The 24,937-nt window shown below is 40.4% G+C and overlaps 1 protein-coding gene across 12 annotated transcripts in view; it reads right to left on the bottom strand.

Moving 5' to 3' along the window:
• The window catches only part of ZDHHC20 (zinc finger DHHC-type palmitoyltransferase 20), a 72,990-nt gene that overhangs the window by 3,474 nt on the left and 44,579 nt on the right, over positions 1 to 24,937 (bottom strand). Inside the window, exons 5-12 of one of the 12 annotated variants that reach the window (XR_007473208.1) lie at positions 23,618 to 23,687; positions 22,275 to 22,307; positions 21,560 to 21,680; positions 12,069 to 12,201; positions 4,305 to 4,394; positions 3,271 to 3,315; positions 2,808 to 2,923; positions 1,347 to 1,424 (exon numbers count right to left, since the gene is read on the bottom strand). Coding sequence is in view for 9 of the 12 variants with exons in the window: in XM_004281791.4 (XP_004281839.1) it covers positions 1,387 to 1,424; positions 2,808 to 2,923; positions 4,305 to 4,394; positions 8,727 to 8,853; positions 12,069 to 12,201; positions 21,560 to 21,680; positions 22,275 to 22,307; positions 23,618 to 23,687 (728 nt within the window). In the remaining 3 variants the exon portion in view is untranslated. Of the gene's footprint in view, positions 1 to 1,346; positions 1,425 to 2,805; positions 2,924 to 3,270; positions 3,316 to 4,304; positions 4,395 to 8,726; positions 8,854 to 10,881; positions 11,061 to 12,068; positions 12,202 to 21,559; positions 21,681 to 22,274; positions 22,308 to 23,617; positions 23,688 to 24,937 lie in introns of those variants that run through there. The other 11 variants (XM_004281791.4, XM_049701321.1, XR_007473209.1 and 8 more) reach the window with 11 other exon arrangements.

The raw sequence follows: 24,937 nt of genomic DNA, 5'->3' as shown, positions 1-24,937 counted from the left end.
AACTTGATTTTATATTTCTGAAAATAAGATTAAATAGTTCTTTGGGCTAAGGTATAAAGCTGCTAATACAACACAAAAGGAAAGAAATACTTTAATATTACTAATATTCTAATAATAATAAAGGTTCTTAGACGCTGTAAATAAGGGACAGATCACTGACTTTCCCTGAAGCCATTAAGTGAGCATTTTAATAGAGGCAGATCCTTACACTTTTCCCTTAGTGTTAACTTGGGCATAATCTGAGAAGACTGCTATCAGATGTTTATGGGAATTTCAGTGAGGATTCTCAACCACCGCGAGCATCAGCCATTGTTCCGCCTACAGCCTACACTGAGAAGACGCGGTGGGGCTGCCAATGACACGGGATCACCGCCTGCAGCTCCTGCTGCCCTCTGCCTGCCCGGAGCCCCACCGGGGGCTGTTTCTGATGCTCTCTGAGTCTTAGGCTCTGGCTGTGACTTGGACATGGACTCCAGGTCCTTGTAAGGAACTGAATGCTAATGATAAACACCAAGCAAGGAAGCAGATGTCCCCTAGATGAGACTACAGATGAGAACAGAGCAACTGAGGTAATAAAGGTGTGTTGTCTTAAGCTGCTAAGTGTGTGATAATTTGTTAGGTAGCAATAGGTAACCAAGAAACACTACACGTAGCTTTTCAAAACTCTAACAGCTGCGCGTGATGCTGCTGAGCCAGTGAGCTTAGCTTCCGACTTGAATGTGCATACCTGTCTTCTCTGTTTTTAAGCAGCAGGAGAGTTCACTACATCCCTGCATTCAGTCAGTGTTAGCACTGCCCTCACTGCTCCTACTGGCCCATGGGGAAGGGCTTCTATTCCTACTTCAATCAACCTCCTCTGGCTACCGCGCCTCCTCTGGCTACTGCAAAGGCATCACTGACTCATGTACTTGGCTGCAGTAAGCTGCTCTTCTGCTGTATCTTTTACCAAGTAAATAACATCAATGAACCTCTTAAGTCTTTTTTTCAGACTTTAATCTTAGTCACTCTTCTCTGGATCAAATATCTTCAGTAGTGGGCAAAAGTCACCTTTTTTCCTTAAACTAATTAATAAGGTACCGTTCAGTGAAAAGGGTAGTTGTCCATATACCAATCCTAACAATTTTTATTAGTTTCCTCATTAATCTACCAATAAATATCCAGTAAGATCATGCTAGGAGTGGTAAGAAAAATGGGAGTTAGGCAGACGTTACCTTCCAATCTCTCCTGAACTACCTGATTTTGCTGATATAATGGAAAGAGTAAAAAAAACTGAATTGCAAACTGTTTTGAGATTATGACATGCAAATAAACTAATTTTTGGAGAAATTACCTTTATACTGTCTTACCTTGCTCTTATTCAACTGGTTAGTTATGAACAAGTGGTACTCAATTTTCTATTGCCACTGTTACATGGTTATTTGTCCCTGTAAGCACATAATTGTATATGACATGACAAAAAAAGAAGTATTAAGTTTCTGGCTAAATGGTAAAGTTGATGATTACAGTAAAAGCAAGTATTATGTAAGCACTAAATAGGCTTCTGGTGCCAACCATTTGCCTTCTGTTAGAACCCAGAAGGAAGGAAAGCAGTGCTAAAATCTCAAAGTCTGGTTTTATGCTTATTTTTGTAAAAACGTCCATTGGCTCTAAAGATGTTCAGGAGCAATAATTTCAAGTTCACAAATGGATTTTTCCCTTTATTTTATACTGAGGGTCTAATGACCTGAATGAAGATCTTTTTTTAAAAATTTATTTTATTTTATTTATTTATTTTTGGCTGTGCTGGGTCTTTGTTGTGGTGCACGGGCTTCTCACTGCAGTGGCCTCTCTTGTTGCGGAGCACAGGCTCCAGGCACGTGGGCTTGAGTAGTTGTGGCACACGGGCTCAGTAGTTGTGGCTCACGGGCTCCAGAGCACAGGCCCAGCAGCTGCAGCACATGGGCTCTGTTGCTCTGCGGCATGTGGGATCCTCCCGGACCAGGGCTCGAACCTGTGTCCCCTGCATTGGCAGGTGGATTCCTAACCCTTGGGCCACCAGGGAAGTCCCCTGAATGAAGGTCTCAATGAAACTAATTTAAGAGAATTTAAATGCTGCTGAAAGCCAAAATGACAATAACAACAAATCAGAAATTGTGACAGCAAGCTTTCAAGTTTTAGGGTATTTCCTAGAGTTAGTACCAAACCATTTTCCTACAGTGCAAAAAGAATGTTATTACTAGTATTATTAAGAACCACAGATATGTTTTAAGCTATAATGCTAGTGAGTGGCCAGACTATATTATAAACCAAGGCCTGATTCAAAAGCCCACTTGTATCTTAACTGTTGTATAATGTACCACAGTTCATGAAATGATTAAGAGTCATCATGGTTCAAATACATTCAGTGCACTCTTTTTATACTAAGACAAGACAGCCAAAGAGTACAAGGCATTTCAAAATTATTTTCAAATAAGCAAAAGCTATGACCCCCAAAATAACCTTGTTTAAGCATTATCCAGAATATTATGCCGAAAGAATTTTCTACATCTGAGGTGACAAAACACACGGCTGGGTAACAACAAGGAAAAACAAAATTACGAACAGAAAAAAACACAGCAGCAGCCACTACACTTCCTCACTCAACCTTCGCCTCCGTGAAAGCTACCAGTAAACGCTAACGGCCCACGTGTAAGATATTTTATTAAAAAGTTTCAAATATTTTAGTATTTTAAAATAGCACATAATGTATTTTAATTTTCCCACATTTATTAAACCTGGTGATTTTCATTTTAACCAGACAAAGCAATGTTTTCAGATGACGGCATTACCTGATCTGATAACACCTTCTTCAGATCCATTCTCTAGCCACTGAGATTCACTGTCCAACAAGCGGTTTTTTGATTCACTAAGCGGTTTGATAGGAAAGGGTGGGTTTGAGCCAATACTGAAAGAGGAGCAAATAATTTAGTAAATAGTCTAATGCTCAATTAATAATACTTAATTAATAAGCAGCAAATTAGTATTCCTTCTCCTAAATATGTGAGGGCAACTCTTGAGATCTCAGCACTCTGAAAAAGCTCCATCTTCAAGAGAAAATGTCCCCAACCCCCCGCATTAAATGGCTCTCTAGACCCAAGAATTTGTACTCAGCACTGCCAACGAAAACAATTAGATGAAAGAAAAACAGCTTCAGAGGCCAATCTGAAACATTTTTAACATGTTAATCAAGAGCCATAAGGTAGCACAAGGACAGGTGAGGATCTATGTCTGTGGCCAGGACAAAAAGATTACCTGTCATTTCCCAAGTTTTCTGCTTTCTACCTCTGCAGTATAGATCTAAGGGGAAAAAATGATTTAGTGATTTAGCGTAGACTTAGTTTTCTAGCTAAGACATCCAGGGAGGGAGGGAATGGAGGAAAAAAAGAAGAAGGAAAAGGGAACTAGTATTGCTGGGGACCCACTATGGGCAGACGCTGTGCTGGGTGCTTTCTACACACCATCGCAATCTTCACAATAACCCCCGAAGGGAGTACAAATCCTCCTCTCATAGAGCTGGCAGCTGAGGCTCAGACAGTTTAAGTAACTTCTTGGAGCTCTGAGGTCCCAGGTTCTAAGGCCTATGTTCTTCCAAAATTAATCCGCTAGCTTGGAATTTATAATCCCTCCTCCCCCACAACTTATTTCTGTAGTCAGTAAGTTTCAAGTGTTTCACTTTGACAGAAGCATCTCTATCTCCTTTAAAATTTCATTTAAAATGAACTATTTCTCTGAATTTATGAATCAGTGTGCTCGCCATACAAACTCTGAGAAAATATCCTCTAAGACGAAGAAGAAAAATTTTGTATTTATATTTTTGAATCCTCATTAATATCATTTTCACGCTGCAGTTAAAATCTGTTTATCAAAATAAAATGGTGAATAGTACAATGACTAACTTCTTTGAAAATGTAACTGATATAAACCAACATAATCAAATCTTGAAAGAGTCTTCGTTTCTAGGAAGAGGCAGTGCAGGTAGGGTAGCCGTGCTTCCTACCCTGCCAGACGCGTCCAGTGACATGAGACTGTCCTGCTTCAACTACTAACAGCAAGCGTTCACTTTATTACTCTCAAAAGTGTTCTGGTTTGAATCATAAAAAAATATGGTTATCCTGAGCATATCAGCTATATCCACATTTTAACCCTCAGTTAAAAAAACTGAATAGAATTTCTCTTTATCTGTGCTGGCTTGCTACGTCACTACTATATTCATCTATGTATCACACACACACACACACAGTTTGCTCTATAATGAATTCTGAAAAACGTAATGACAAGAAGCGCACCTTCTGGTATTTTCACTGTGGTTTGAAACAGATGCTTGTTCTGGATCCGTCCCCACAAGACGAGTCGGAAAACTGCAGCCATCACCCTGACTGCATAAGAAAAATATCAGTGATAATTTAATCATGTTCAGTTCAATCTAAGTGGTCAATTTAACACCTATTTTCCAGAGGCATGGTATAAAATGATCACAACTTGTCATTTCAGAGAATGATTTCAAAGATTTCTAATTTAGACGGTTATTAGACTCCACTGAGGAAGTAAGTCTTTTTCTTTTATAATTTACATATAGTTAAAAATAGTATCTTCCATGACTATTAAAATGATCATGTCTATTAAAGGTATGATAAACATACATATTCAAATATTTGGGTAACTGACCTGCTTATCACAATCATTTAAAGATATCATAAATGCTCAAACTGAAATTCAAGATGTAAGTTCCATATATTTATCTATTCAAAAACGTTCATTAAACGAAAATATACTGGATGTTCTGAGTACCATTTGAAGTGCTAGGGATATACCACTGAACAAAAGAAAAGAAAATCTCTGGCTTTAAGAAGTTCACAACTTAAAAAAAAGTACAGCTATGCCTTCTACATTCTAAAAACATCAAAACTGTGTACCGCAGGGAATTCCATTTCCAGCCAAGATGGATTAACCGGTATATTTGACCTCCTGTTGAACAGTACATACAACAACTCTTTTCAAAACAGGCAGCACAGAACTGTGGTGTCTGAAAGAAGAGAAACCAACCAAGGAGTTGCAGCTTCTGCCAGAACTTGAGCACCAACAGGGGGATGTGCAGAGCAAGGTGGTCTCACTGAATTAAGGTGACAGAGATGGGAGTTTCGAGAAGACGAGGAGGTTTGCTTCTATCGGACAGGGCTGAGGAAGAGGGATATGTGCAGAGAAAGGGCTACAGAAATCTGCACAGGGTTTTACTTGAGTCTTCTGATGAATACTAAGCCACACATGTGAATCTGGGAAAAGAACAACTGGGGAGTGTAAGCTGAACAATTCAGAGCCTGCCCAGCACTGAAAGCCCTTTGCATTCGACCTGCCAGAGCAGAGAGACCTCACTGAACATGTGGATACGGCAGAGACCGCAGCAGGCTCTCACCTTTGCTGTAGGACTAAACTTGCCCTAGAGAAAATGCTACTTTACACCCAAGCACAGGTTTAAGCAAGCATCAGGAGGACTAAGCTGAAACAGAAGTCGGCCAAAACAAAATTCAACATCCTTTAAAGGGAGACCAAATTTAAACACTCAGAATTCAAAATGTCCACCATCCAATCAAAAATTACCAGCCTAAAAAGCAGGAGAATGTGATCACAACCGGAAGAAAATAAAGTCAACAGAAAAGATTTAGAAATGACCGTGACCACTTGAAACAGAGACGCTAAACCAGTGACTATAAATATGTCCATGAATTAACTGGAGAAAGTAGATATAAAGAGAAACGAAATGTAAGATATAAAAAAGAACCAAACTGAACTTCTGGAGCTGAAAAATAGAATATCTGAAATAAGAAATTCACTGGATGAGCTTAACAGTAGACAATACAGAAGAAAAGATAAGTGAACTCACAGACGTAACAACAGAAACAATCCAATTTGAAGCAAAGAGAAAAAAGATGGAGGGGGAGAAGGGAGGGACAACAGCAATGACTGGTGGGTCACGACATATATTTAAGAGAACTGAAAAGCTAGTGGGGGAAGGGCACAGGAAGAGGGAAGCAGGCAGAAAAAACAATTGAAAATTATTTCAAAATTATTCAGATTGGACTTCCCTGGTGGCACAGTGGTTAAGAATCCTCCTGCCAATGCAGGGGACACAGGTTAGAGCCCTGATCCGGGAAGATCCCACATGCCATGGAGCAACTAAGCCCATGCGCCACAACTACTGAGCCTGCGCTCTGGAGCCTGCAAGCCACAACTACTGAGCCCATGTACCACAACTAGTGAGCCCGTGTGCCACAACTACTGCAAGCCGTGTGCCTAGAGCCTGTGCTCCGCAACAAAGAGAAGCCACTAAATGAGAAGCCCGCACACAGCAACAAAGAGTAGCCCCTGCTCGCTGCAACTAGAGAAGGCCTGCGCACAGCAACGAAGACCCAACGCAGCCAAATGAATAAATAAATAAATGAATAAATAAATAATTCAGATTTGATGAAAACTACAAGTTCATAGATCCAAGAAGCCTAATGAACTCCAAAGAGGATAAACACAAGGCAAACCATACTAAGGAACATCATCATCAGACTAGTTAAAACCAGTGATAAAGATAAAATCTTAAAAGTAGCCACAGGGGAAAAAAAGACATAGTAATTTACAAGCATACCTCGTTTTATTGTGTTTCATTTTACTGTGCTTTGCAGATACTGTGATTTTTATAAATTAAAGGTTTGAGGCAACCCTACATTGAGCAAGTCTATCGGTGCCATTTTCCCAGCAGCATTTGCTCACTTTGCGTCTCTGTGTCACATTTTGGCAATTCTCACAATACTTCAAACCCTCCACCAGCAAAAAGATTACGACTTGCTGAAGGCTCAGATAACGATTAGCAGTTTTTAGCAATAAAGTATTTTTAAATCAAAGTATGTACATTGTTTTTTTTTAGACATAATGCTATTGAACAATTAACAGTCTACGGTTATAGACTGTTATATGCACTGGGAAACCAAAATATTCGTATGACTCACTTTACTATGACATTTGCTTTATTGCGGTGGTCTGGAACCAAACCTGCAATAATCTCGAGGTGTGCCTGTACAAACAGTGGAATAAAGATAAGAGAGAGGCTGATTTATTGACACAAACAGCACAAGCCAGATGATAATGGAACAACATCTTCAAAGAAGGGGAAAAAAAAACAAAGACAAAAAACCCAACTGCCAACATTGAAATTTCTTTTTAGAGAAAATAACCTTAAAAAATAATAGTCTATGTTCCAACCAGTCGGAGTGGAAACACCTGAATGTAAGAGACAACAGATAAAGCGCACAGAAGAGACTGGCGCACTTGAAGATGAAACTCAGGAAAAAGACTGAACAGAAGGTGAGCAGCCACCAGTGAGCCGTGGCGGAGCCTCCTGAGGAGCCACAGACGTGTAGCTGGGGTCCCTGCAGGGACAAGGGGAGGGAGGCGGCAGAAGAAATACTTGAACAGACAGTGGTTAAAAGGACTTTCCAAATCTGATGAACGTTTAAAAATTACAGCTCCAAGGAGCTCAACAATCCTAAGCACGAGAATCATGAAGAAAACGACACCAGGCATGTCATAATCAAATTGCAAGAAACTAGTGATAAACAAAATCTTAAAAGCAGCCAGAGAAAAATGTCATATTACACAAACAATAGTAAACATAATATCCACAAACTTCTCATCAGAAACAATGCAAGCAGCACCTACAATTCCACAATTCTACAACCAAGCAAAACGTCTTTCAAAAATGGAGGCAAGGGCTTCCCTGGTGGCACAGTGGTTGAGAGTCCACCTGCCGATGCAGGGGACATGGGTTCGTGCCCCGGTCCGGGAAGATCCCACATGCCGCGGAGCGGCTGGGCCCGTGAGCCATGGCCGCTGAGCCTGCGTGTCCGGAGCCTGTGCTCTGCAACGGGAGAGGCCACAACAGTGAGAGGCCTGCGTACCAAAAAAAAAAAAAAAAAAAAAAAAAAAAAATGAAGGCAATTGGGAATTCCCTGGCCGTCCAGTGGTTAGGACTTTGAACTTTCACTGCTGGGGCCTGGTTCAAGCTCTGGTCAGGGAACTAAGATCCCATGTGGCGTGGCCAAAGAAAAAAAAAAAGAATGCAAATATGTCATTTTCAGACAAAATAACAAGCAACAGAGTTCCTTGTTAAGGGAAAAAAAGGAAAAAACCCACAACACTTACAAATGTGGTACTTGAATTTCAAATACTTTTTCCTTCTCTATAATGACTTTTGGTATATACATGGCCTAGGATGGCTGAGAATTTGAGAGAAAAGGAAATTATGAATCATCTTGAGCATATATTCTCATTTAAGTTTAAATGCAGGTAAAAACTGCATTATGTGTTGGGTCTTCTTTGATTTAAGACACAACAGAATACATAACCTGTACTGGAAATCTTTGAAGATATGGCTAATAAATATAAATTCTTATGATTCTTTACTTCACAAACTTATTTTCATTTTGAAAGAAAAAGAGTGATTCTTATTTTCTATGAATCATCTTTTTTTTCTCATTCAAATATATGCCTAAACTCTCCTTCACCCTTATAAAAAACATGACAAATAAAATATTTGATGTAATCAAGATATTGAGTTTTCATTCTTAAGGCTCATAATGTCATAATATACTATATTCTCTGAATCATTTAATCAGAGAGACAATCACAGGTTCTATAATTTCTGAGACGTGCATTTTATAAACTACCTTGAAAATATTGGAAGTAGCCAATATTTCTTTTCATCACCAAAGACTTGTCTCCAATTTTTACTGCATCCAAGCGAGAAACCGTTTCCATCAGGTCCATATGAAAATGTGGGTGCACGGAATGATTCTGTTACAGATATATATTACAAAAAAGAAGAGTTAACCTATTCGAAAATTATAGGAGGGAAGGAAAGTACCAATTTTTTTTCTTTTTAAACTTTTTTGGGAAAAAATATAACCTCTTGAATACTTCATCACCCTTATAAAATGAAAATGTCAAAATAATTATGTGATATTAAGGAAAATCGACTGAAGACTGTTCAATACACCTTAGCCTTTTTCTTTCTTTTTTTTTTTTAAAGATATTCTATCTCTTGCAACTTCACTCATTCCTTATGTATCAACTTCCTACTACGTGCCTATGGCAAAGCACCAGGTTTTGGGATCCCAAGGTAACGCAGATGAAATTCTGACCAGAGAACCCAGTCTAACAAACGTCTATCAGAATGACAGTGTGATAGAGATCCATGCGGGGCGGTGCCAAGGAAGGTGAAATATGCAGGAGGTGGCGCCTGAGCTCGCTCCTGAGCTATGAATAATAACAAGTGAGGAAGCTGATGGGGGCCAGGACCTAGGGTCTCTGTTTAAAGAAAGAATGCACTGCGGAATGTTTTATAAGCTATGGATAAGAAGGAGCCAGGGAGAGACGGATTGGGAAAGGTTGATGACACAGAAAAGTGAAGTAAAAACTGATGGAAGAAAGTTCTAGAAGAAATGGGATGGCCTTTAGAAAAGTTCTCAAGATTAGACAGATGCCAGATAGAGATAGATACCAGAAAAGACATCGTGTCCGCAGAAGTTAGAAAGAGGGTGACAGTGATGGGTTTGAAAGTAGGAATGTTTGTGTGAGGTTATAAAGGTGAGACGATAAGAATTTACTTGTGACAACTTCTAATTTTTCTATGAAGCGTTCACAAAATAGGTAAGGAAAATAGGGAGGATGATGAAAGTCTGGAATACCTATTGTGGGTAATAAGGTAGCAAACCTGATCAGAAACACGTGACATTACTGCCAAATAGAGCTGAGGGTCTAAGTGAGGTCTGAGGCTTTGAATCTGTAGTTGTGACCACCTCTGTGGGAGCGAGACGGCCTTCACCAGCTCTCTCCAGCCCCATCGCACAGGGAGAAGAACGCATCGCTGGAATAACCTGGGTCCGGGGCTGGCAAAGGCGTTACGGGAGAAGAGGCACTTAGGGGCGTGTGTAATGCGAGGGTGCTGCTGGGAGCTTGGGGGCATTTATTATAGGATCTAGAATGGAAAAGGGTGAGAAACAAAACCAGAAGGGAAAGGAACGTGGGAGAAAAGTGGTGGAGTGTGGAGGACTCAGTAAGCTAAAAAGGGTGCACACTGGAACACGGAAAGGGAGAGCTGAACGGATAAAGACTGTGGTCAGAGAATGGAAACTTCAAGGTGAAAATGTGAGGCCTCTTCGGTTTCAAGTGATGAAAGGTTCAGTGTTTGGGTACAGGAATGACTGGCTATCAGGATCAAAGAGATCAACCAGCCTTTCTGGGGTGACAGCAGCAGTCTGAATGTATTAATAGAAACTCTGTAACATGAGAAATGATTCAAGGTAGGGCGGTGACAGCTATGAGGAAGGTACAAGTGATGCCCCAAAGGACATCTGGAAGCAGCAGTGGAGAGCTGGGTAACACCAGGGTGTGTGGGGAGTGGTGTGTTAGGGGAAGGTTTTTCAAAGCGTGGGTTTAAACATCTGAATAGGCTGTAAAATCGATTCAGTGCTTTGAAACCAGCATTTCTTTTTAAAGAACCAGAACAGAAAATATTAGAGTATATTGGACAGAGTAGACATTAATGATGTTTTACGAAGATTTTGCTTATTCTACTTACATAATTTTATAAATGTGTGTGCATGCACTAGGTAGTGATATAAAATGATGCATTTCTTACCGTAGTCACTGGTAAAAACGTTTGAAAAAGATTGTTTTTAAGAGAACAATGTGTTTCCCAGGAAGCACTCACCTCTCAGACACCTACAGGGTTTGGGTGGGAAACAAATGAAGCAGGGTGGGAACCGAGGCCAATTAAATGCTCGTGGCCACCGAAGCAGTCAGCCACTACTGAGCTCCTACCGAATGACACCAGGTGGGAAAAGAGGGCCACCAGAGCCGTCAGTTTTGAAAAGAAGAAATCTCCTTTTCTGTGAGAAATCTCTCAGTGTCCAGCTGCTTGGGAGGTCTGAAGAGCTAGGCTTTGCATGTGGGCTGCCTTCTATGACCTCGGGTTAAAGGTGACGAGATGACAGGATATTCTGTGACGATGATAAATTAATTGACATGAGGAAGCTTATTCACATGGAAAGGGATGAAAGCATGGGAAGTGGAGGAGAAGCAACAGCAGAGTGAGCTGGGAAAGGCGGGGCACCGCACCCTTACCCTGGAAGCCGTCATATTTTACAGGACTCCAAAGACACGAGATTAAAGTGATCCAAATATAAAAGTACCTAAGAATCTCCCTACAGCGTCTGCATCTTTCTATGTTAAAATATGTCCAACTCTCCTTTAGACAGCAGGGAGTGTTTAACTTTCTTTGGAAACGCTGTGACAGATCCCCATTTTGTTAGCCAATACCTCAATATTCCAGTTATGGCTGGTGTTGCTGTTTACATGCCAATGGCTTAGTCTGAGCGCCACACCACTGTTGTTTAAGGAGTGTGTGTCAGGCTTCCCTGGTGGCGCAGTGGTTGAGAGTCCGCCAGTCGATGCAGGGGACACGGGTTCGTGCCCCGGTCCGGGAAGATCCATATGCCGCGGAGCGGCTGGGACCGTGAGCCATGGCCGCTGAGCCTGCATGTCCGGAGCCTGTGCTCCGCAACGGGAGAGGCCACAGCAGTGAGAGGCCCGCATACCGCAAAAAAAAAAAAAAAAAAAAAGTGTGTGTCCAATTATTGGAATACCTTACTGAATTCTTCCCCAATATTTTCATTTTAAAAAAATGAGCAAAAAAGGGACATAAGTGCTAACATTAGTGATAAAACAAATGCAGGAAACAGCTTTTATTAAAATTTATAAAATATAGTCAGTTCTCTACTTTTATATACAACACACTACTGAAAAATTATAGAAAAGTCAATCTTACTTCCTCAACCTTCTCAAAATTATGAACCTTTACATTTATTAAACAGCCATTGTTCCTATCCAGTCCAAGTTAATTTTAATACAGAATTATTTTATCTTTATCATCTTTTGTCCTTCTCTAGATTTCATGTTCATCTGTGTCCATTTTCCTAAATAATTATGCTTTATTTTAACCTACTTACCTATGGTTGTTCTGTTTTTTCCAACTAGCCAGCAATGGTAGCTGAGAAGTGACAATACGCTGATGAAGAACATTGTCGACACAAAGAATAGAAAAAGTATGTGGAATTTTGCACGTGTATCTGAGAGTTCATTCTGAGGAAAGAAAAAAGAAGACTTACTTTTCAGAATAGTCAACCTCCAAAATATACTCTTACAAATTTGGTTCTTCCTGAAGATTGCTGAATTCACCAAAAAATTACCAGATATGAGAAGTAATAAAATAAATTAGGTAATACATCCAAAAGCAACACTTCCCAAAGCAGAGAATTGGTATTATCAGAGGGGCTTGCTTACATAACATGTCAGAAAGAGTCACTTTAAAAACCGCTCTTGGGCGTCCCTGGTGGCGCAGTGGTTGAGAGTCCGCCTGCCGATGCAGGGGACGCGGGTTCATGCCCCGGTCCAGGAAGATCCCACATGCCGCGGAGCGGCTGGGCCCGTGAGCCATGGCCGCTCAGCCTGTGCGTCCGGAGCCTGTGCTCCGCAACGGGAGAGGCCACAACAGTGAGAGGCCCGTGTACCACACACACACACACACAAAAGTAAAAAACTGCTCTTAAATTTTAGCAATAGTTTCAGTAATAAAATAAAAAGATGGACATTTTTACCCAACGTTTTCTTTTGTACTTTATACACATATTCAAGCTTTCCCCAACATCCAAGATACACGAGGGTTTTCTCCATCTACGCTACTATTTGCTTGTTTTAATTATATAACCAGAAACTAATTGTGATAAATTTATTTTTGGATTTCCCTAGTCTCTGTCTTCGGAACACCACTGCACACAGTCATCCCTTCAGCTGCTTCCATTCCTACCTCTTTAATCCTTTCTCCTTTCCTACAGAGCCTGTTTTGGTAATTACCGATTTTGGTATGTCAATTTGCCATGAGGCATTAGTGAACGAAAACAGCTTCTGTTACCCATTCTAATGGCTAGATTCATTTCAACAGAAGCAAAGTGTTAACCCAGAAGAAGTCAGTCTCTAGCATGAGGGTTAGAAGGAAGCCTTTACGCATTCGCTCTCACGACAAAGCCGCACAGCCAACCACAGCCTCACACAACAAAGAGCTGCTCCTGCTTGATTTAAACACTGTTTACAGGCTAACAGGACGCTTTTTAGCATTAGGTGATTCTGACATCTATCTTCTCCTCTTCTCTTCCAGAGTAGCCGCAATACCTTTTAAATACATCAAGTGATTCTTCTATCTCCCCATCTTGTGAAACAAATGAGTACTATACATACTCACTATCAATGTCACAAAAAAGATGGCAAGAATATCATGGCAATGATGTATTTTTTTAAAAATTTATTTATTTTTGGCTGCGTTGGGTCTTCGTTGCTGCGTGCGGGCTTTCTCTAGTTGTGGAGAGCGGGGGCTACTCTTCGTTGTGGTGCGCGGGCTTCTCATTGCAGTGGCTTCTCTTGTTGCGGAGCACGGGCTGTAGGCGTGTGGGCTTCCGTAGTTGCGGCACATGCGCTCAGTAGTTGTGGCTCGCGGGCTCTAGAGCGCAGGCTCAGTAGTTGTGGCGCACGGGCTTAGTTGCTCCGTGGCACGTGGGATCTTCCCAGACCAGGGCTCGAACCCGTGTCCCCTGCATTGGCAGGTGGATTCTCAACCACTGCGCCACCAGGGAGGCCTGCAATGATGTATTTTACCTTTGGACAACTCTCTGTAGATTTCCTGTGGCAAAGCTTGTATAAATAGAGACAACGCATTAAGAAACCACTTTTTATACAAAATTATCCTGCGCACTATTGTTATAAACCTTTCACGTTTGGAAGGACCACTAAGACGTGGCTCTCTAAAGGCCATCAACGACGTTTCCTCAAAAACCACAAAAGAACATTCCGCTCTCCAAGCACATTTAGGGTACACTTGACACACCTTTCCACAAAGTTTTTAAAACAGAGATTTGTATCTAGGAAAGCATAAAATTGATTTTTTTAGCAAACAGCTTTTTAAAAGCTTCGGATGAGTAGTTTCTAAAAGCTAGATCTAATAATTTCTCACCTGCCTCAATGGTACTGCAGTAGCCTTCCAAGGGGTGCCGTCTCCTCCCCTCCGGTCTACTTTCCACAAAGCAGCCAGAGGGACCCTTTATAAGGCCGATGGCGTTACCCCCTGCTCCCCATTCCATGGCCCTCGCAACGCCCGCAAAGACCCTGCATCCCTGGCCGCCTCCTGGACCCGTTCCCCTGCTCATCTAGGCCAGCCTTGCCAGCGGCCTGGCATGGTGCTCCTCTGGGCCTTCACACTAAAGGTCAGATGTCTCCTCTGTTTGAAACACTCTTCTCTCAGGTATCCACTAAGTCCCGTCAAGTCTTCGCTCAGCTTTCTTACTGAGGCCTACCACAATCACGCTTAAAAAAATTCAGATGTAATTGACATATAATGTTATTTTAGTTCCAGGAGTTCAACATAATGATTCCATATATGTCTAAATGGCAAAATGATCACTACAGTAAGTCTAGTTAACATCCATCACCACACAGAGTCACAAAACCTTTTTTCTTGTGAGGAGATCTTTCAAGACCTACCCTTAGACACGTTCAAATATACTTATTAGCCACAGTCACCATGTCGTACATTACAGCCCCAGGCTTATTCTGCCACCTTCTCCCACTTCGCCCATCCCCCACTCCCCACCTCTGACAACCACCAAAATGTTCTTTGTATCTATGGGTTTTTTTTTTATTCCACATAAAAGTTAGATAATATGGTATTTGTCTTTCTCTGTCTGACTTTATTCCCTTATGATAATGCCCTCAAGGTCCATCTGAGTTGTCAAAAACGGCAAGATTTCCTTCTTGTTCTGTGGCAGAATTTATACCATTTATGCAACGGTATAAATTCCGTTGCATATTTATACCACAATTTCTTCATCCACCAATGTAAACTTAAGAGTGTTTTCATGTCTTGGCTGTCATAAACAATGCTGCAATGAACACAGGGATGCAGATATCTTTTTGAGTTAGTGTTTTCCTTTCTTTTGGATATACTCCCAGCAGTGGAATTCCTGGATTGTATAATAGTTCTAATTTTAATTTTTTGAGGACTCTCCGTACCATTCTCCATAATGGCCGCGCTAATTTACACTCCCACCAACAGCACACAAGGGCTCTCTTTTCTCCACATCCTTGCCAAAACTTGTTATTTCTTGTCTTTTTGGTAATGGCCATTCTGACAGGTTTGAGGTGGTACCCTGCCGTGGTCTGGTTTGCACTTCCCTGATGATTAGTGATGCTGAGCATCTTTGCAGGTGTCTGTTGGCCATCTGCATGTCTTCACTGGAAAAATGTCTACTCAGATCTTCTGACCGTTTTTTGTTGTTGTTGTTTTTGTTTTTGTTTTTTTGGTGGTACGCGGGCCTCTCACTGCTGCGGCCTCTCCCTTTGCGGAGCACAGGCTCCGGACACACAGGCTCAGCGGCCATGGCTCACGGGCCCAGCCGCTCCGCGGCATGTGGGATCTTCCCGGACCGGGGCACGAACCTGTGTCCCCTGCATCGGCAGGCAGACTCTCAACCACTGCGCCACCAGGGAAGCCCCTGACCATTTTTTAATCAGACTGTTTTGTTTTTGCTATTAAGTTGTATGAGTTCTTTATATATTTTGAATATTACTCCTTATCAGATACACAATTTTCAAATATTTTCTTCCATTTAGCAGGCTGCCTTTTCATTTTGTTAATGATTTCCTTTTCTGTGCAGAAGCTTCTAGTGTGACATGGTCCCACTTGTTTAGTTTTGCTTTTGTGGCTTTTGCATTTGATGTCAAATCCAAAAACTCATCGCCAAGGCTGATGTCAAGGAGCTTACCACCTGTATTTTCTTCTGGATTTACGATTTCAGGTCTCATGTTCAAGTCTCTAGTCCATTTGGAATTGATCTTTGTCTATGATGTAGGATTGAGGTTCAGTTTCACTCTTTTGCATGTGGCTGCCCAGGTTTCCCAGCATCCTTTACTGAAGAGACTGTCCTTTCCCCATTGTACCTTCTTGGCTCCTTGTCATAAATTAACTGACCGTATGTGCATGGATTGACCTCTGTGCTCTCTTATTCTGTTCCACTGATCTATGTGTCTGTTTTTATTCCAATAACATACTGTTTTGATTAGTACAGATGTGTAATATAATTTGAAATCAGGAAGTGAGATGCCTCTGGCTTTGTTCTTTTTCTTCAAGACTGCTTTGGTTATTTGGCTCTTTTGTGGTTCTACGCACATTTTAGGATTGTTCTATTTCTGTGGAAAATGGCATTGGAATTTTGATGGGGACGGCACTGACTCTGTAGATTGCTTTGGGTAGTATGGACATTTTAAACAATATGAATTCTTCCAATCCATAATCACAGATTATTTTTTTCTAACAGTTTTTTTGTAGACTCTACAATTTTCTAATATGTCACTTGAAAACAGAGACAGTTTTACTTCTTCCTTTCCTATCTGGATGCATTTTATTTCTTTTACTTGCCTAACTGTCCTGGCTGCCTAAGACTTTCGATACTATGTTGAATAAAAGTGGCAAGAATGGGCAACCTTGTCTTGTTCCTGATATTAGAGGAAAAGCTTTCAGCTTTTCACCACTGAGTATGATGTTAGCTGTAGGCTTGTCAATATATGGCCTTTATTAAGCTGAGGTGCATTCCCTCTATACCCATTTTGTTGACAGTTTTTATCATAAATGGATGCTGAATTTTGACAAATGCTTTTTCTGCATCTATTGAGATGATGATACAATTTTTATCCTTCATTCTGTTAATGTGGTGTATCACGTTGACTGATGTGCAGATGTTGAACCATCCTTGCCTCCCTGGAATAAATCCCACTTGATCATAGTGTATGGTCCTTTTAATGTATTGTTGAATTTGGTTTGCTAGTATTTTGTTGAGGATTTTTAAATCTATGTTCATCAGGGATACTGGCCTGTAATTTTCTTGTGGTGACCTTGTTTGGTTTTACTATTGGGGTAACACTGACCTTATAAAGTGAATCTGGAAGTGTTCCCTCTTCCATTTTTGGGAAGTCTGAGAAGGACAGGTGTTAACTCTTCACCTGTGAAGCCACCTGGTCTGGGACTTTTGTTTGTTGGGACGTTTTTGATTACTTATTCAATCTCCTTACTATTAATGAGTCTGTTCAGATTTTCTATTTCTTCATGATTCAGTCTTGGTAGGTTGTATGTTTCTAGGAATTTATCCATTTTTTCTAGGTTATCCAATTAACTGGCATATAATTGTTCATAGAAATCTCTTTGATCCTTTGTATTTATCAGTTGTAATGTCTCTCTTTTTTTTAATATTTATTTTTGGCTGTGTTGGATCTTCGTTGCTGTGCACTGGATTTCTCTAGGTTCTCTAGTTGCACCACCAGGAAAGCCCTAAGAGCTGGTTTCTTGTAAAGATAAACAGAATAGACAGGCCTTTCCCTTGTCTCACCAAGAAAAAAAGAGAGGACTCAAAATCAGAAATGAAAGAGGACTTCCCTGGTGGCACAGTGGTTAAGAATCTGCCTGCCAATGCAGGGGACATGGGTTCGATCCCTGGTCCGTGAAGATCCCACATACTGTGAAGCAACTAAGCCCGTGTGCTGCAACTACTGAGCCTATGCTCTAGAGCCCACGAGCCACAACTCCTGAGCCCGCGTGCCACAACTCCTGAGCCCGCGTGCCACAACTACTGAAGCCCACACACCTAGAGCCCGTGCTCCACACCGCAATGAGAAGCCTGTGCACCACAAGGAGGAGTAGCCCCCGTTCACCACAACTAGAGAAAGCCTGCGTGCAACAACAAAGACCCAACTCAGCCAAAAATAAACAAAACAAAACCCCCAAAACAGCTCTTAGTTTCACTCATCTTTTTAGTTTCTGTTCCATTTATTTTCACTCTGATCTTTATTTCCTTCCTTTTAGGGCTTTTTAAAAACTTTTAATCTTGGCTGCTCTGCATGGCATGTGGGATCTTAGTTCCCCAGTCAGGGATTGAACTCAAGCGCCCTGCAATGGAAGCATGGAGTCGTAACCACTGGACCACCAGGGAAGCCCCTAACTTCAGGCTTTTTTCTTTTTCTAGTTCCTTGAAGTGTAAAATTAGGTTACTTGAGATCTTTCTTACTTCTTAACACAGGTTTATCTCTATGAACTTCCCTCTCAGAACTGCTTCTGCTGCATCCCATATGTTTTGTTATGTTGTAGTTCCATTTTCATTTGTCTCAAGATATTTTTTGATTCCTTCTTTCATCCATTGGTTGTTCAGTTGCATGTTTAATCTAAACATATTTGTGAATTTTCCAGTTTTTTTTCTTGGAATTGATTTCTAGTTTCATATCACTGTAATTAAAAAAGATGCTTGCTATGATTTCAATATTCTTAAATTTGCAAGACTTGTTTTGTGACCTAACACGTAACCTATCATGGAGGACGTTCCATATGCACTTGAGAAAAACGTGTATTCTGTTGCTTTTGGATGAAGTGTTCTGTATAAATTTGTTAAGTCCATTTGGACTAAAGTGTCATTTAAGTCCAATGTTTCTTTATTTCATTTCTGTCTAGATGATTCATCCACTGATGAAAGCGGGGTATTAAAGTCCCTTACTATTACTGTCTTGCTGTCTATTTCTCCCTTTACTTCTGTTAATATCTACTTTATATATTTAGGTGCTCCTTTGTTGGGTGCATAAATGTTCTTTTTTTTTTTTTTTCCCCTGTGCCGTGTGGCATGTGGGATGGTTCCCTGACCAGGGATCGAACCCATGCCCCCTGCATTGGAAGCGTGGAGTCTTAACCACTGGAACGCCAGAGAAATCCCGCATAAATATTCTTATCTTGGATATCCACTAAGTTCCTTCAAGTCTTGCTCAAATTTAATCTTCTTATGGAGGTCTGCCACGATCACTCTCTTTAGTGCTATAACCTGCGCCCGTCACACCTCCCTCCCCACACACTTGCTAAATCCCTTACTCTGCTCTACTTGTTCTTCACAGCATTTACTTTCTAATATACAATATAATTTACTTATTTATGATGTTTATTATTTGTTTCCCCTTTCTCAAAAGTACATTCTACAAAGACAGAGCTCTTGGTCTCTTCTGTATATTGATATATCCCAAGTGCCTAGAACATATGTGCCTGGCACATAGTAATTGTTGAAGAATGGAGAAAAAAGTAGACTTTAGTTTATTAGTCTTTCCTTACTCATGATGACTCTCAAAAATTTTTTTTTTGTTGTTTATTTATTATTATTTTTGCCTGCGTTGGGTCTGTTGCTGCGCGTGGGCTTTCTCTAGTTGCGACAAGCAGGGGCTACTCTTTGTTGTGGTGTGTGGGCTTCTCAATGCAGTGACTTCTCTTATTGTGGAGCACGGGCTCTAGGCATGCGGGCTTCAGTAGTTGTGGTGCGCAGGCTTCCGTAGTTGTGGCTCGGGGGCTCTAGAGCACAGGCTCAGTAGTTGTGGCACATGGGCTTAGTTGCTCTGCAGCATGTGGGATCTTCCCGGACCAGGGCTAGAACCCGTGTCCCCTGCATTGGCAGGCAGATTCTTAACCAATGCGCCACCAGGGAAGCCCTCAAAAAGTTTTAAAATATTTATATTTTAATTAATAAATCATCACATGCAAACATAAGTTTCTGATAAAGAAATGGGAAATTCTACAATTTGGACTTCTTTCATCTGGCACAGATTCATCTTCATTTATTATTTTAAAAGAATTTTTGGCTGTGCTGCACAGTTTGCAGGATCTTAGTTCCCAAACCAGGGATTGAACCCTGGGCCACAACAGTGAAAGCAGCGGTCCTAACCACTGGACCACCAGGGAATTCCCTCCTCTTCATTTAAATAGGACCACTGAGTATGGTGAAGTAGGTTGTACACTGAACAAAGCTGCCCAACTAGGGGAACAACAGGGGCTAAAATTCATTAGGCTGATACCACACAGAACTGAGGTGCTCGTTTCTAATATGCACAAAGGGACTGCAAGTGCTAGCATACCCTGGTTTTAAATACCCAAACTTTAAAAGTCTAATGATGTTTTAATGAAAATCCTTCCAAAATGTATTAGACATTTCCTGGAAAATTAATTCTGTTTGATGACTCAAGTATCTGGATGTCGGAAGAGAAAGATCTAAGTTAAAATTTTGGCTTCCTATACTACTAAGTGTGTGACCTTGTTAGTTACCTAACTTTTGCAACCTCAGTTTCCAACTCTGAAAGCTGGAATAATAGTAGCTCCTTCTGCACTCATTATATTTTCTTCCTTTCTGTATTCTTGATGCTCTCGCATCTGGAGCCTTGCTGACTGGGGAGAGAGTGCCTCTCCCAGGGCCATCCAATTCTTACCGAGATAGCAAGGAATGTACCTCTCATATACAAACTAATCAATCCAGAGCCCATACTCCAAAACACCTCCTTCTCTGGCTCTCACACTCTAGGGGGACAGCCTGCATCCTCAGAGACCACTGAAATCATTCAGACTAGTTAGCCCTAAGTGCATCTACCCTGCCTCACCATGCTTTCCCAGGGGCCCTGCGCCTTCTGCTTCCTAAGCAACTCTGGTGCTTCCCTGGGTGGCCCTGCATGGGGTGGCATGAACCCTCCCTTGGAACTGTGAGTAACAAACTATCTTTTCAATGGTTATCATCTCCTGATCTGTCAGCTTCACCATACCTGAAGAAAAATAAAACCTACATTTTAAAATACCTTCATAGGGACTTCCCTGGTGGCGCAATGGTTTTGCAACACAGCCAAAAATAAATAAATAAAATAAAATAAAATAAAATAAAATACCTTCATAGGATTTTTAGGAAGAGTAAATACAAAAGTACCTTTAACCACAATAACCCCCACCTTCAAAATCAAAGATTTAAATGGAGGGAGGAAAAAAAAACACAATAAAAATGCCAGAAGAAAAGCTGGGTAAATATCTGTATAAATTTACAGTGAACAGAATAAAGCCAGACATCGTAATTTAAAAGTACTGCTTTAAAAATATAAAATTTTGATTTAGTAAAAACAAAAGCAAACAGGGTTACAAGACATCGATCAAAATTGTGGAAAAACTCACAATTTGCAACTCACAACAGAAAAAGTATTAATATCTCCAGAGACAGGAAACAGATTAGTGGTTACCTGGGGCTGGGGATTTCACTTTTATTACTGTAAAACTGCATTGAGTCTCATCATCTGAAATAAAAGTAATTACTTCCCTAAAACTGATAGTATGGTTCGAAACAGTTTGGATTACTAAAAGAAGCTCACTATATCCTGTTTAATATTCATTTATTTACAACCATGTATATATGAAAGTAAATTTTAACCCCAACTGTCTTCTGCCATTATAAACTCTAACTAGTAAAATTAAGTATGTCTACTTATAATAAAGAATGAAGGAATTATTTATGAAATAGCATCTTAAAAAGCCCTAAATATATGTTTTAAGATAGAAAAAAAGACTTACCGTCCAAAATTTTATAAAGTACTGTAAAACTGTTGTAGCCACGAAAAGGCAATATACTAGAGAGTACAATAGAAATAGCAGGAAGAATTTGTAATTAGAAAATCCCACACAGTTATTCACCCTAGAAGAATAAAGAAAATCACACTGTAAAAATAAGACAAACTCACAGAAACAAACACTAGAATGGTGTTTGCCAGGGGCTGAGGGGAGGGGAGTGGGGAGTGTTTAATGGGTACCGAGTTTCAGTTTTGCAAGATGAAAAAGTTCTGGACACTGGTTGCAAAACAATGTGAACATACTTAACACTGCTGAACTGTACACTTAAAAATGGCTAAGACGGCAAATTTAATGTTTTTTTTTTACCATAATAATAACAAATAGGACAGATGAAAAAACTTAAAATCACTATAACTAGAAAATGGGTCATTTGGGAAGTAGAGAGCAGTGTCTTAATTATGGATGTGTGTTTTAAATAAACTCTGTAAGGAATTTGGAATTTCAATGTTAATTCTTAGTAGACAATTATTTGGGTTAATAACATCAGAATGTATTTTTAAAGGAAAACATGTAGCAGAAACATAAAACTAGATCAATCTTGATACCTATGAGTAATTAAATTAACCTTCAACATTTAGGAATGCTGAGGTAAATCACTCCAAGTACCCCCCTCCCACCTCTCCAGCCCCACGTCATTTCCTCTGTGGTTTACACGTACCAAGGGCAGTGGTGATCCATCTTAAGAACACACCTAAGAAACAAACGAGCATAAGAAAATCCACGTAGAAAAATATCCCTGATTCTAATTTCTGATAATTTTTGTTTTTTACTTAAAATTTTCTCTTCAGCAATACATCTTAGAAAAACCAACCCTGTAGACATTAGGTTAGAGACAATTTCTGTTATTTCCACAAATACTTTCGTAGGTAAGAAGTAATGACTTTTCACACTGAGAAATCAGCTGAGCACAGCCAGCTGACTTGGACCACATCAAACAACATTTTAATATACAGATGTGGTGCATATAGCACTTGGAACATTAGCTAGATCTAGTTTACAAAGTCAGCTGAGGAAAGTAAAATGAAAGTTATTTCAAACCTGTGCAAGTGATAAAACTTTAGAAGCAAATATTGTTAAAATATTAACACTGATGGGCTTGCAGGTGGTTATTTTTTCCCACAGATTTTATACAATTCTATCCCATGTATAAGAACCACTGTACTTTTATAATCAGAAAAAGAAAAACCCCAAATTTGCCTCCCCACCAGTATACGTAATGTATATTTGCATAAAGTTAGACAAGGGATCATTTCAAGTAATACAACAAATAAGTAAACTGATACCCAAAAGGTTAAACGACTTGTCTCACTCGAGTTCAAGGACTCACTGGAATTCCCATACTAGGGATCTTTCTTTCAACACACTACCTTCTCACAAGAGCATAAGGGATAAAATCTTTGAAATTTTTTGGGGAACAACTTCAGAGGTGGTAACTGAAAGTAATAATGGGACTTCTCTGGTGGTCCAGTGGTTAAGACTCCATGCTCCCAATGCAGGGGACCAGGGTTCGATCCCTAGTCAGGGAACTAGATCCTACACGCCACAACTAAAGATCCTGCGTGCTGCAACTAAGAGCCGGTGCAGCCAAATAAATACATAAGTAAATATCAAAAAAAGAAAGTAATATTTTTGTGGATTGTTAGGCTTTAATACCAACATTAATAATAAAAACAAGAAAAGTGTCATGATGGTCTTTTTAATCCAGGAATTAAAGTTATCTTTCTCAAGGGGGGGGTATTACTTACTTGGTCATCAATACCACATTAAGCATATGCACAAGAAGTACACATACTTAAAGAAAATTCTAACAACTGGTACAGGAACTGTTATCAAAGATTACTTCAAAGTATATTCTAGCTTATATATATAGTTATGTTAGCTCTGCATACAGAGCAAATAATGGGAGAGGATGCAGTGCTTTTGCTAAGTTCCTTCACTTTCTGTTCTCCCATCTCCAGTTCCAGTACTGGGGTTAAATGAAAGCCAAAGAGAAACACTTACATGTCACATGCTGAGCAGTGATGCGCACGGTCAGGCTTAATCAGCTGACATCTTTCACAGTATCTGATGGCTACATTTAAGAATTAAAAGGAAGTTGTTGAAGAATGTATGTTTAGAGTTGAGTTAATTTGACTATAAAATTTGCTTTCATTTCTTAGAAACAACTCTAGGAAACTGACAACTAATAATTTTAAAATACCACCAAAGTTCATTGGAGAGTTTATGAAATCCGAATGTCGAGAGGCAGAAGGGAACCTCAGAAATGTAGCTGGCCCAGCAATGTTCAGATGAATAAGGAGATCCAAGGAAATAAGGAACTGGTATAAAGTCAGACATGTAGTTTAGTGGCAAAACTCAGATACACTAAGACCTAAATCAAGTATCTTCTCCTACTGTACCATGATGTCTGTAGTAAAATATCAAAACAAACGTTCTCAATCATCTCCCACCCCATCCCAGATAAATAGCAAAATTGCCAACATACTATTGCGAAAGAACTCTAAACTTCTTCCCACTGAATTCTAATATATACAGTTTGTATCTTCATTCATTCAAAACACAATGAGCACCTACTAGGGGCCAGATATTGCTCTCGGCATAAATCCCCGCCTTCACGGAACTCACACTCTAGTGGAAAAGACGGGGAGTAATAACCAAGGCAAGGTGACAAAATAAGTCGTATATTAGTGATAGGTGCTGACAGGAAACATAAAGCAGGGAAGGGGAGTTGGGGTAATGTAATTTTAGAGTCATTTGAGAAAACTGAAACTGAAAGAAGGGAGCTGGTCAGTCACACAGATCTGTGGGAAAAGAGGAATCTGAGGAGACGGCACAGGCCTCGGGTGGGAGGGTGCTCAGGGTGCACGAACAGCGAGGGGCCGGTGTGCTTGGAGCAGAGGGGAGAGGAGGAGGACACAAGGCAGGGTCAGAGAAGCTGCATCAGGTAAGGCTTGCTCTCCCCACTCCGCTCAAGTACTCTGAGAGAAAAGAAGCCAACTGGAGGGGACTTCCTGGCGGTCCAGTGGTTAGGACTCCATGCTCCCAACGCAGGGGTGCGCGTTCAATCCCTGGTCGGGGAACGAGGATCCCGCATGCCACACAGCACAGACAAAAACAAAAAGCCAACTGAACGAGGAGCTCCACCAGAACCTGCAGAACCTTCAGAACCTGAGGTTCTGGTTTTTGAAATCTCAGTAAGTGACAAACCAGTTCTTTGAGATTTATGAGGGAAATGTCCCAAGACTTCACAAATCAAGAATTCTTTAAAACCATTATTTTGGATGAATAGAGAATAATAAAATTACAGCGAGATACTAGCCT

The sequence above is a fragment of the Orcinus orca genome, chromosome 18 (genome assembly GCF_937001465.1).
Source record: "Orcinus orca chromosome 18, mOrcOrc1.1, whole genome shotgun sequence".
In the NCBI taxonomy this organism is placed as follows: Eukaryota; Metazoa; Chordata; class Mammalia; order Artiodactyla; family Delphinidae; genus Orcinus; species Orcinus orca.
The sequence above is the reverse complement of the archived record's forward strand: the minus strand, read 5'-3'. Positions and strand labels throughout refer to the sequence as shown.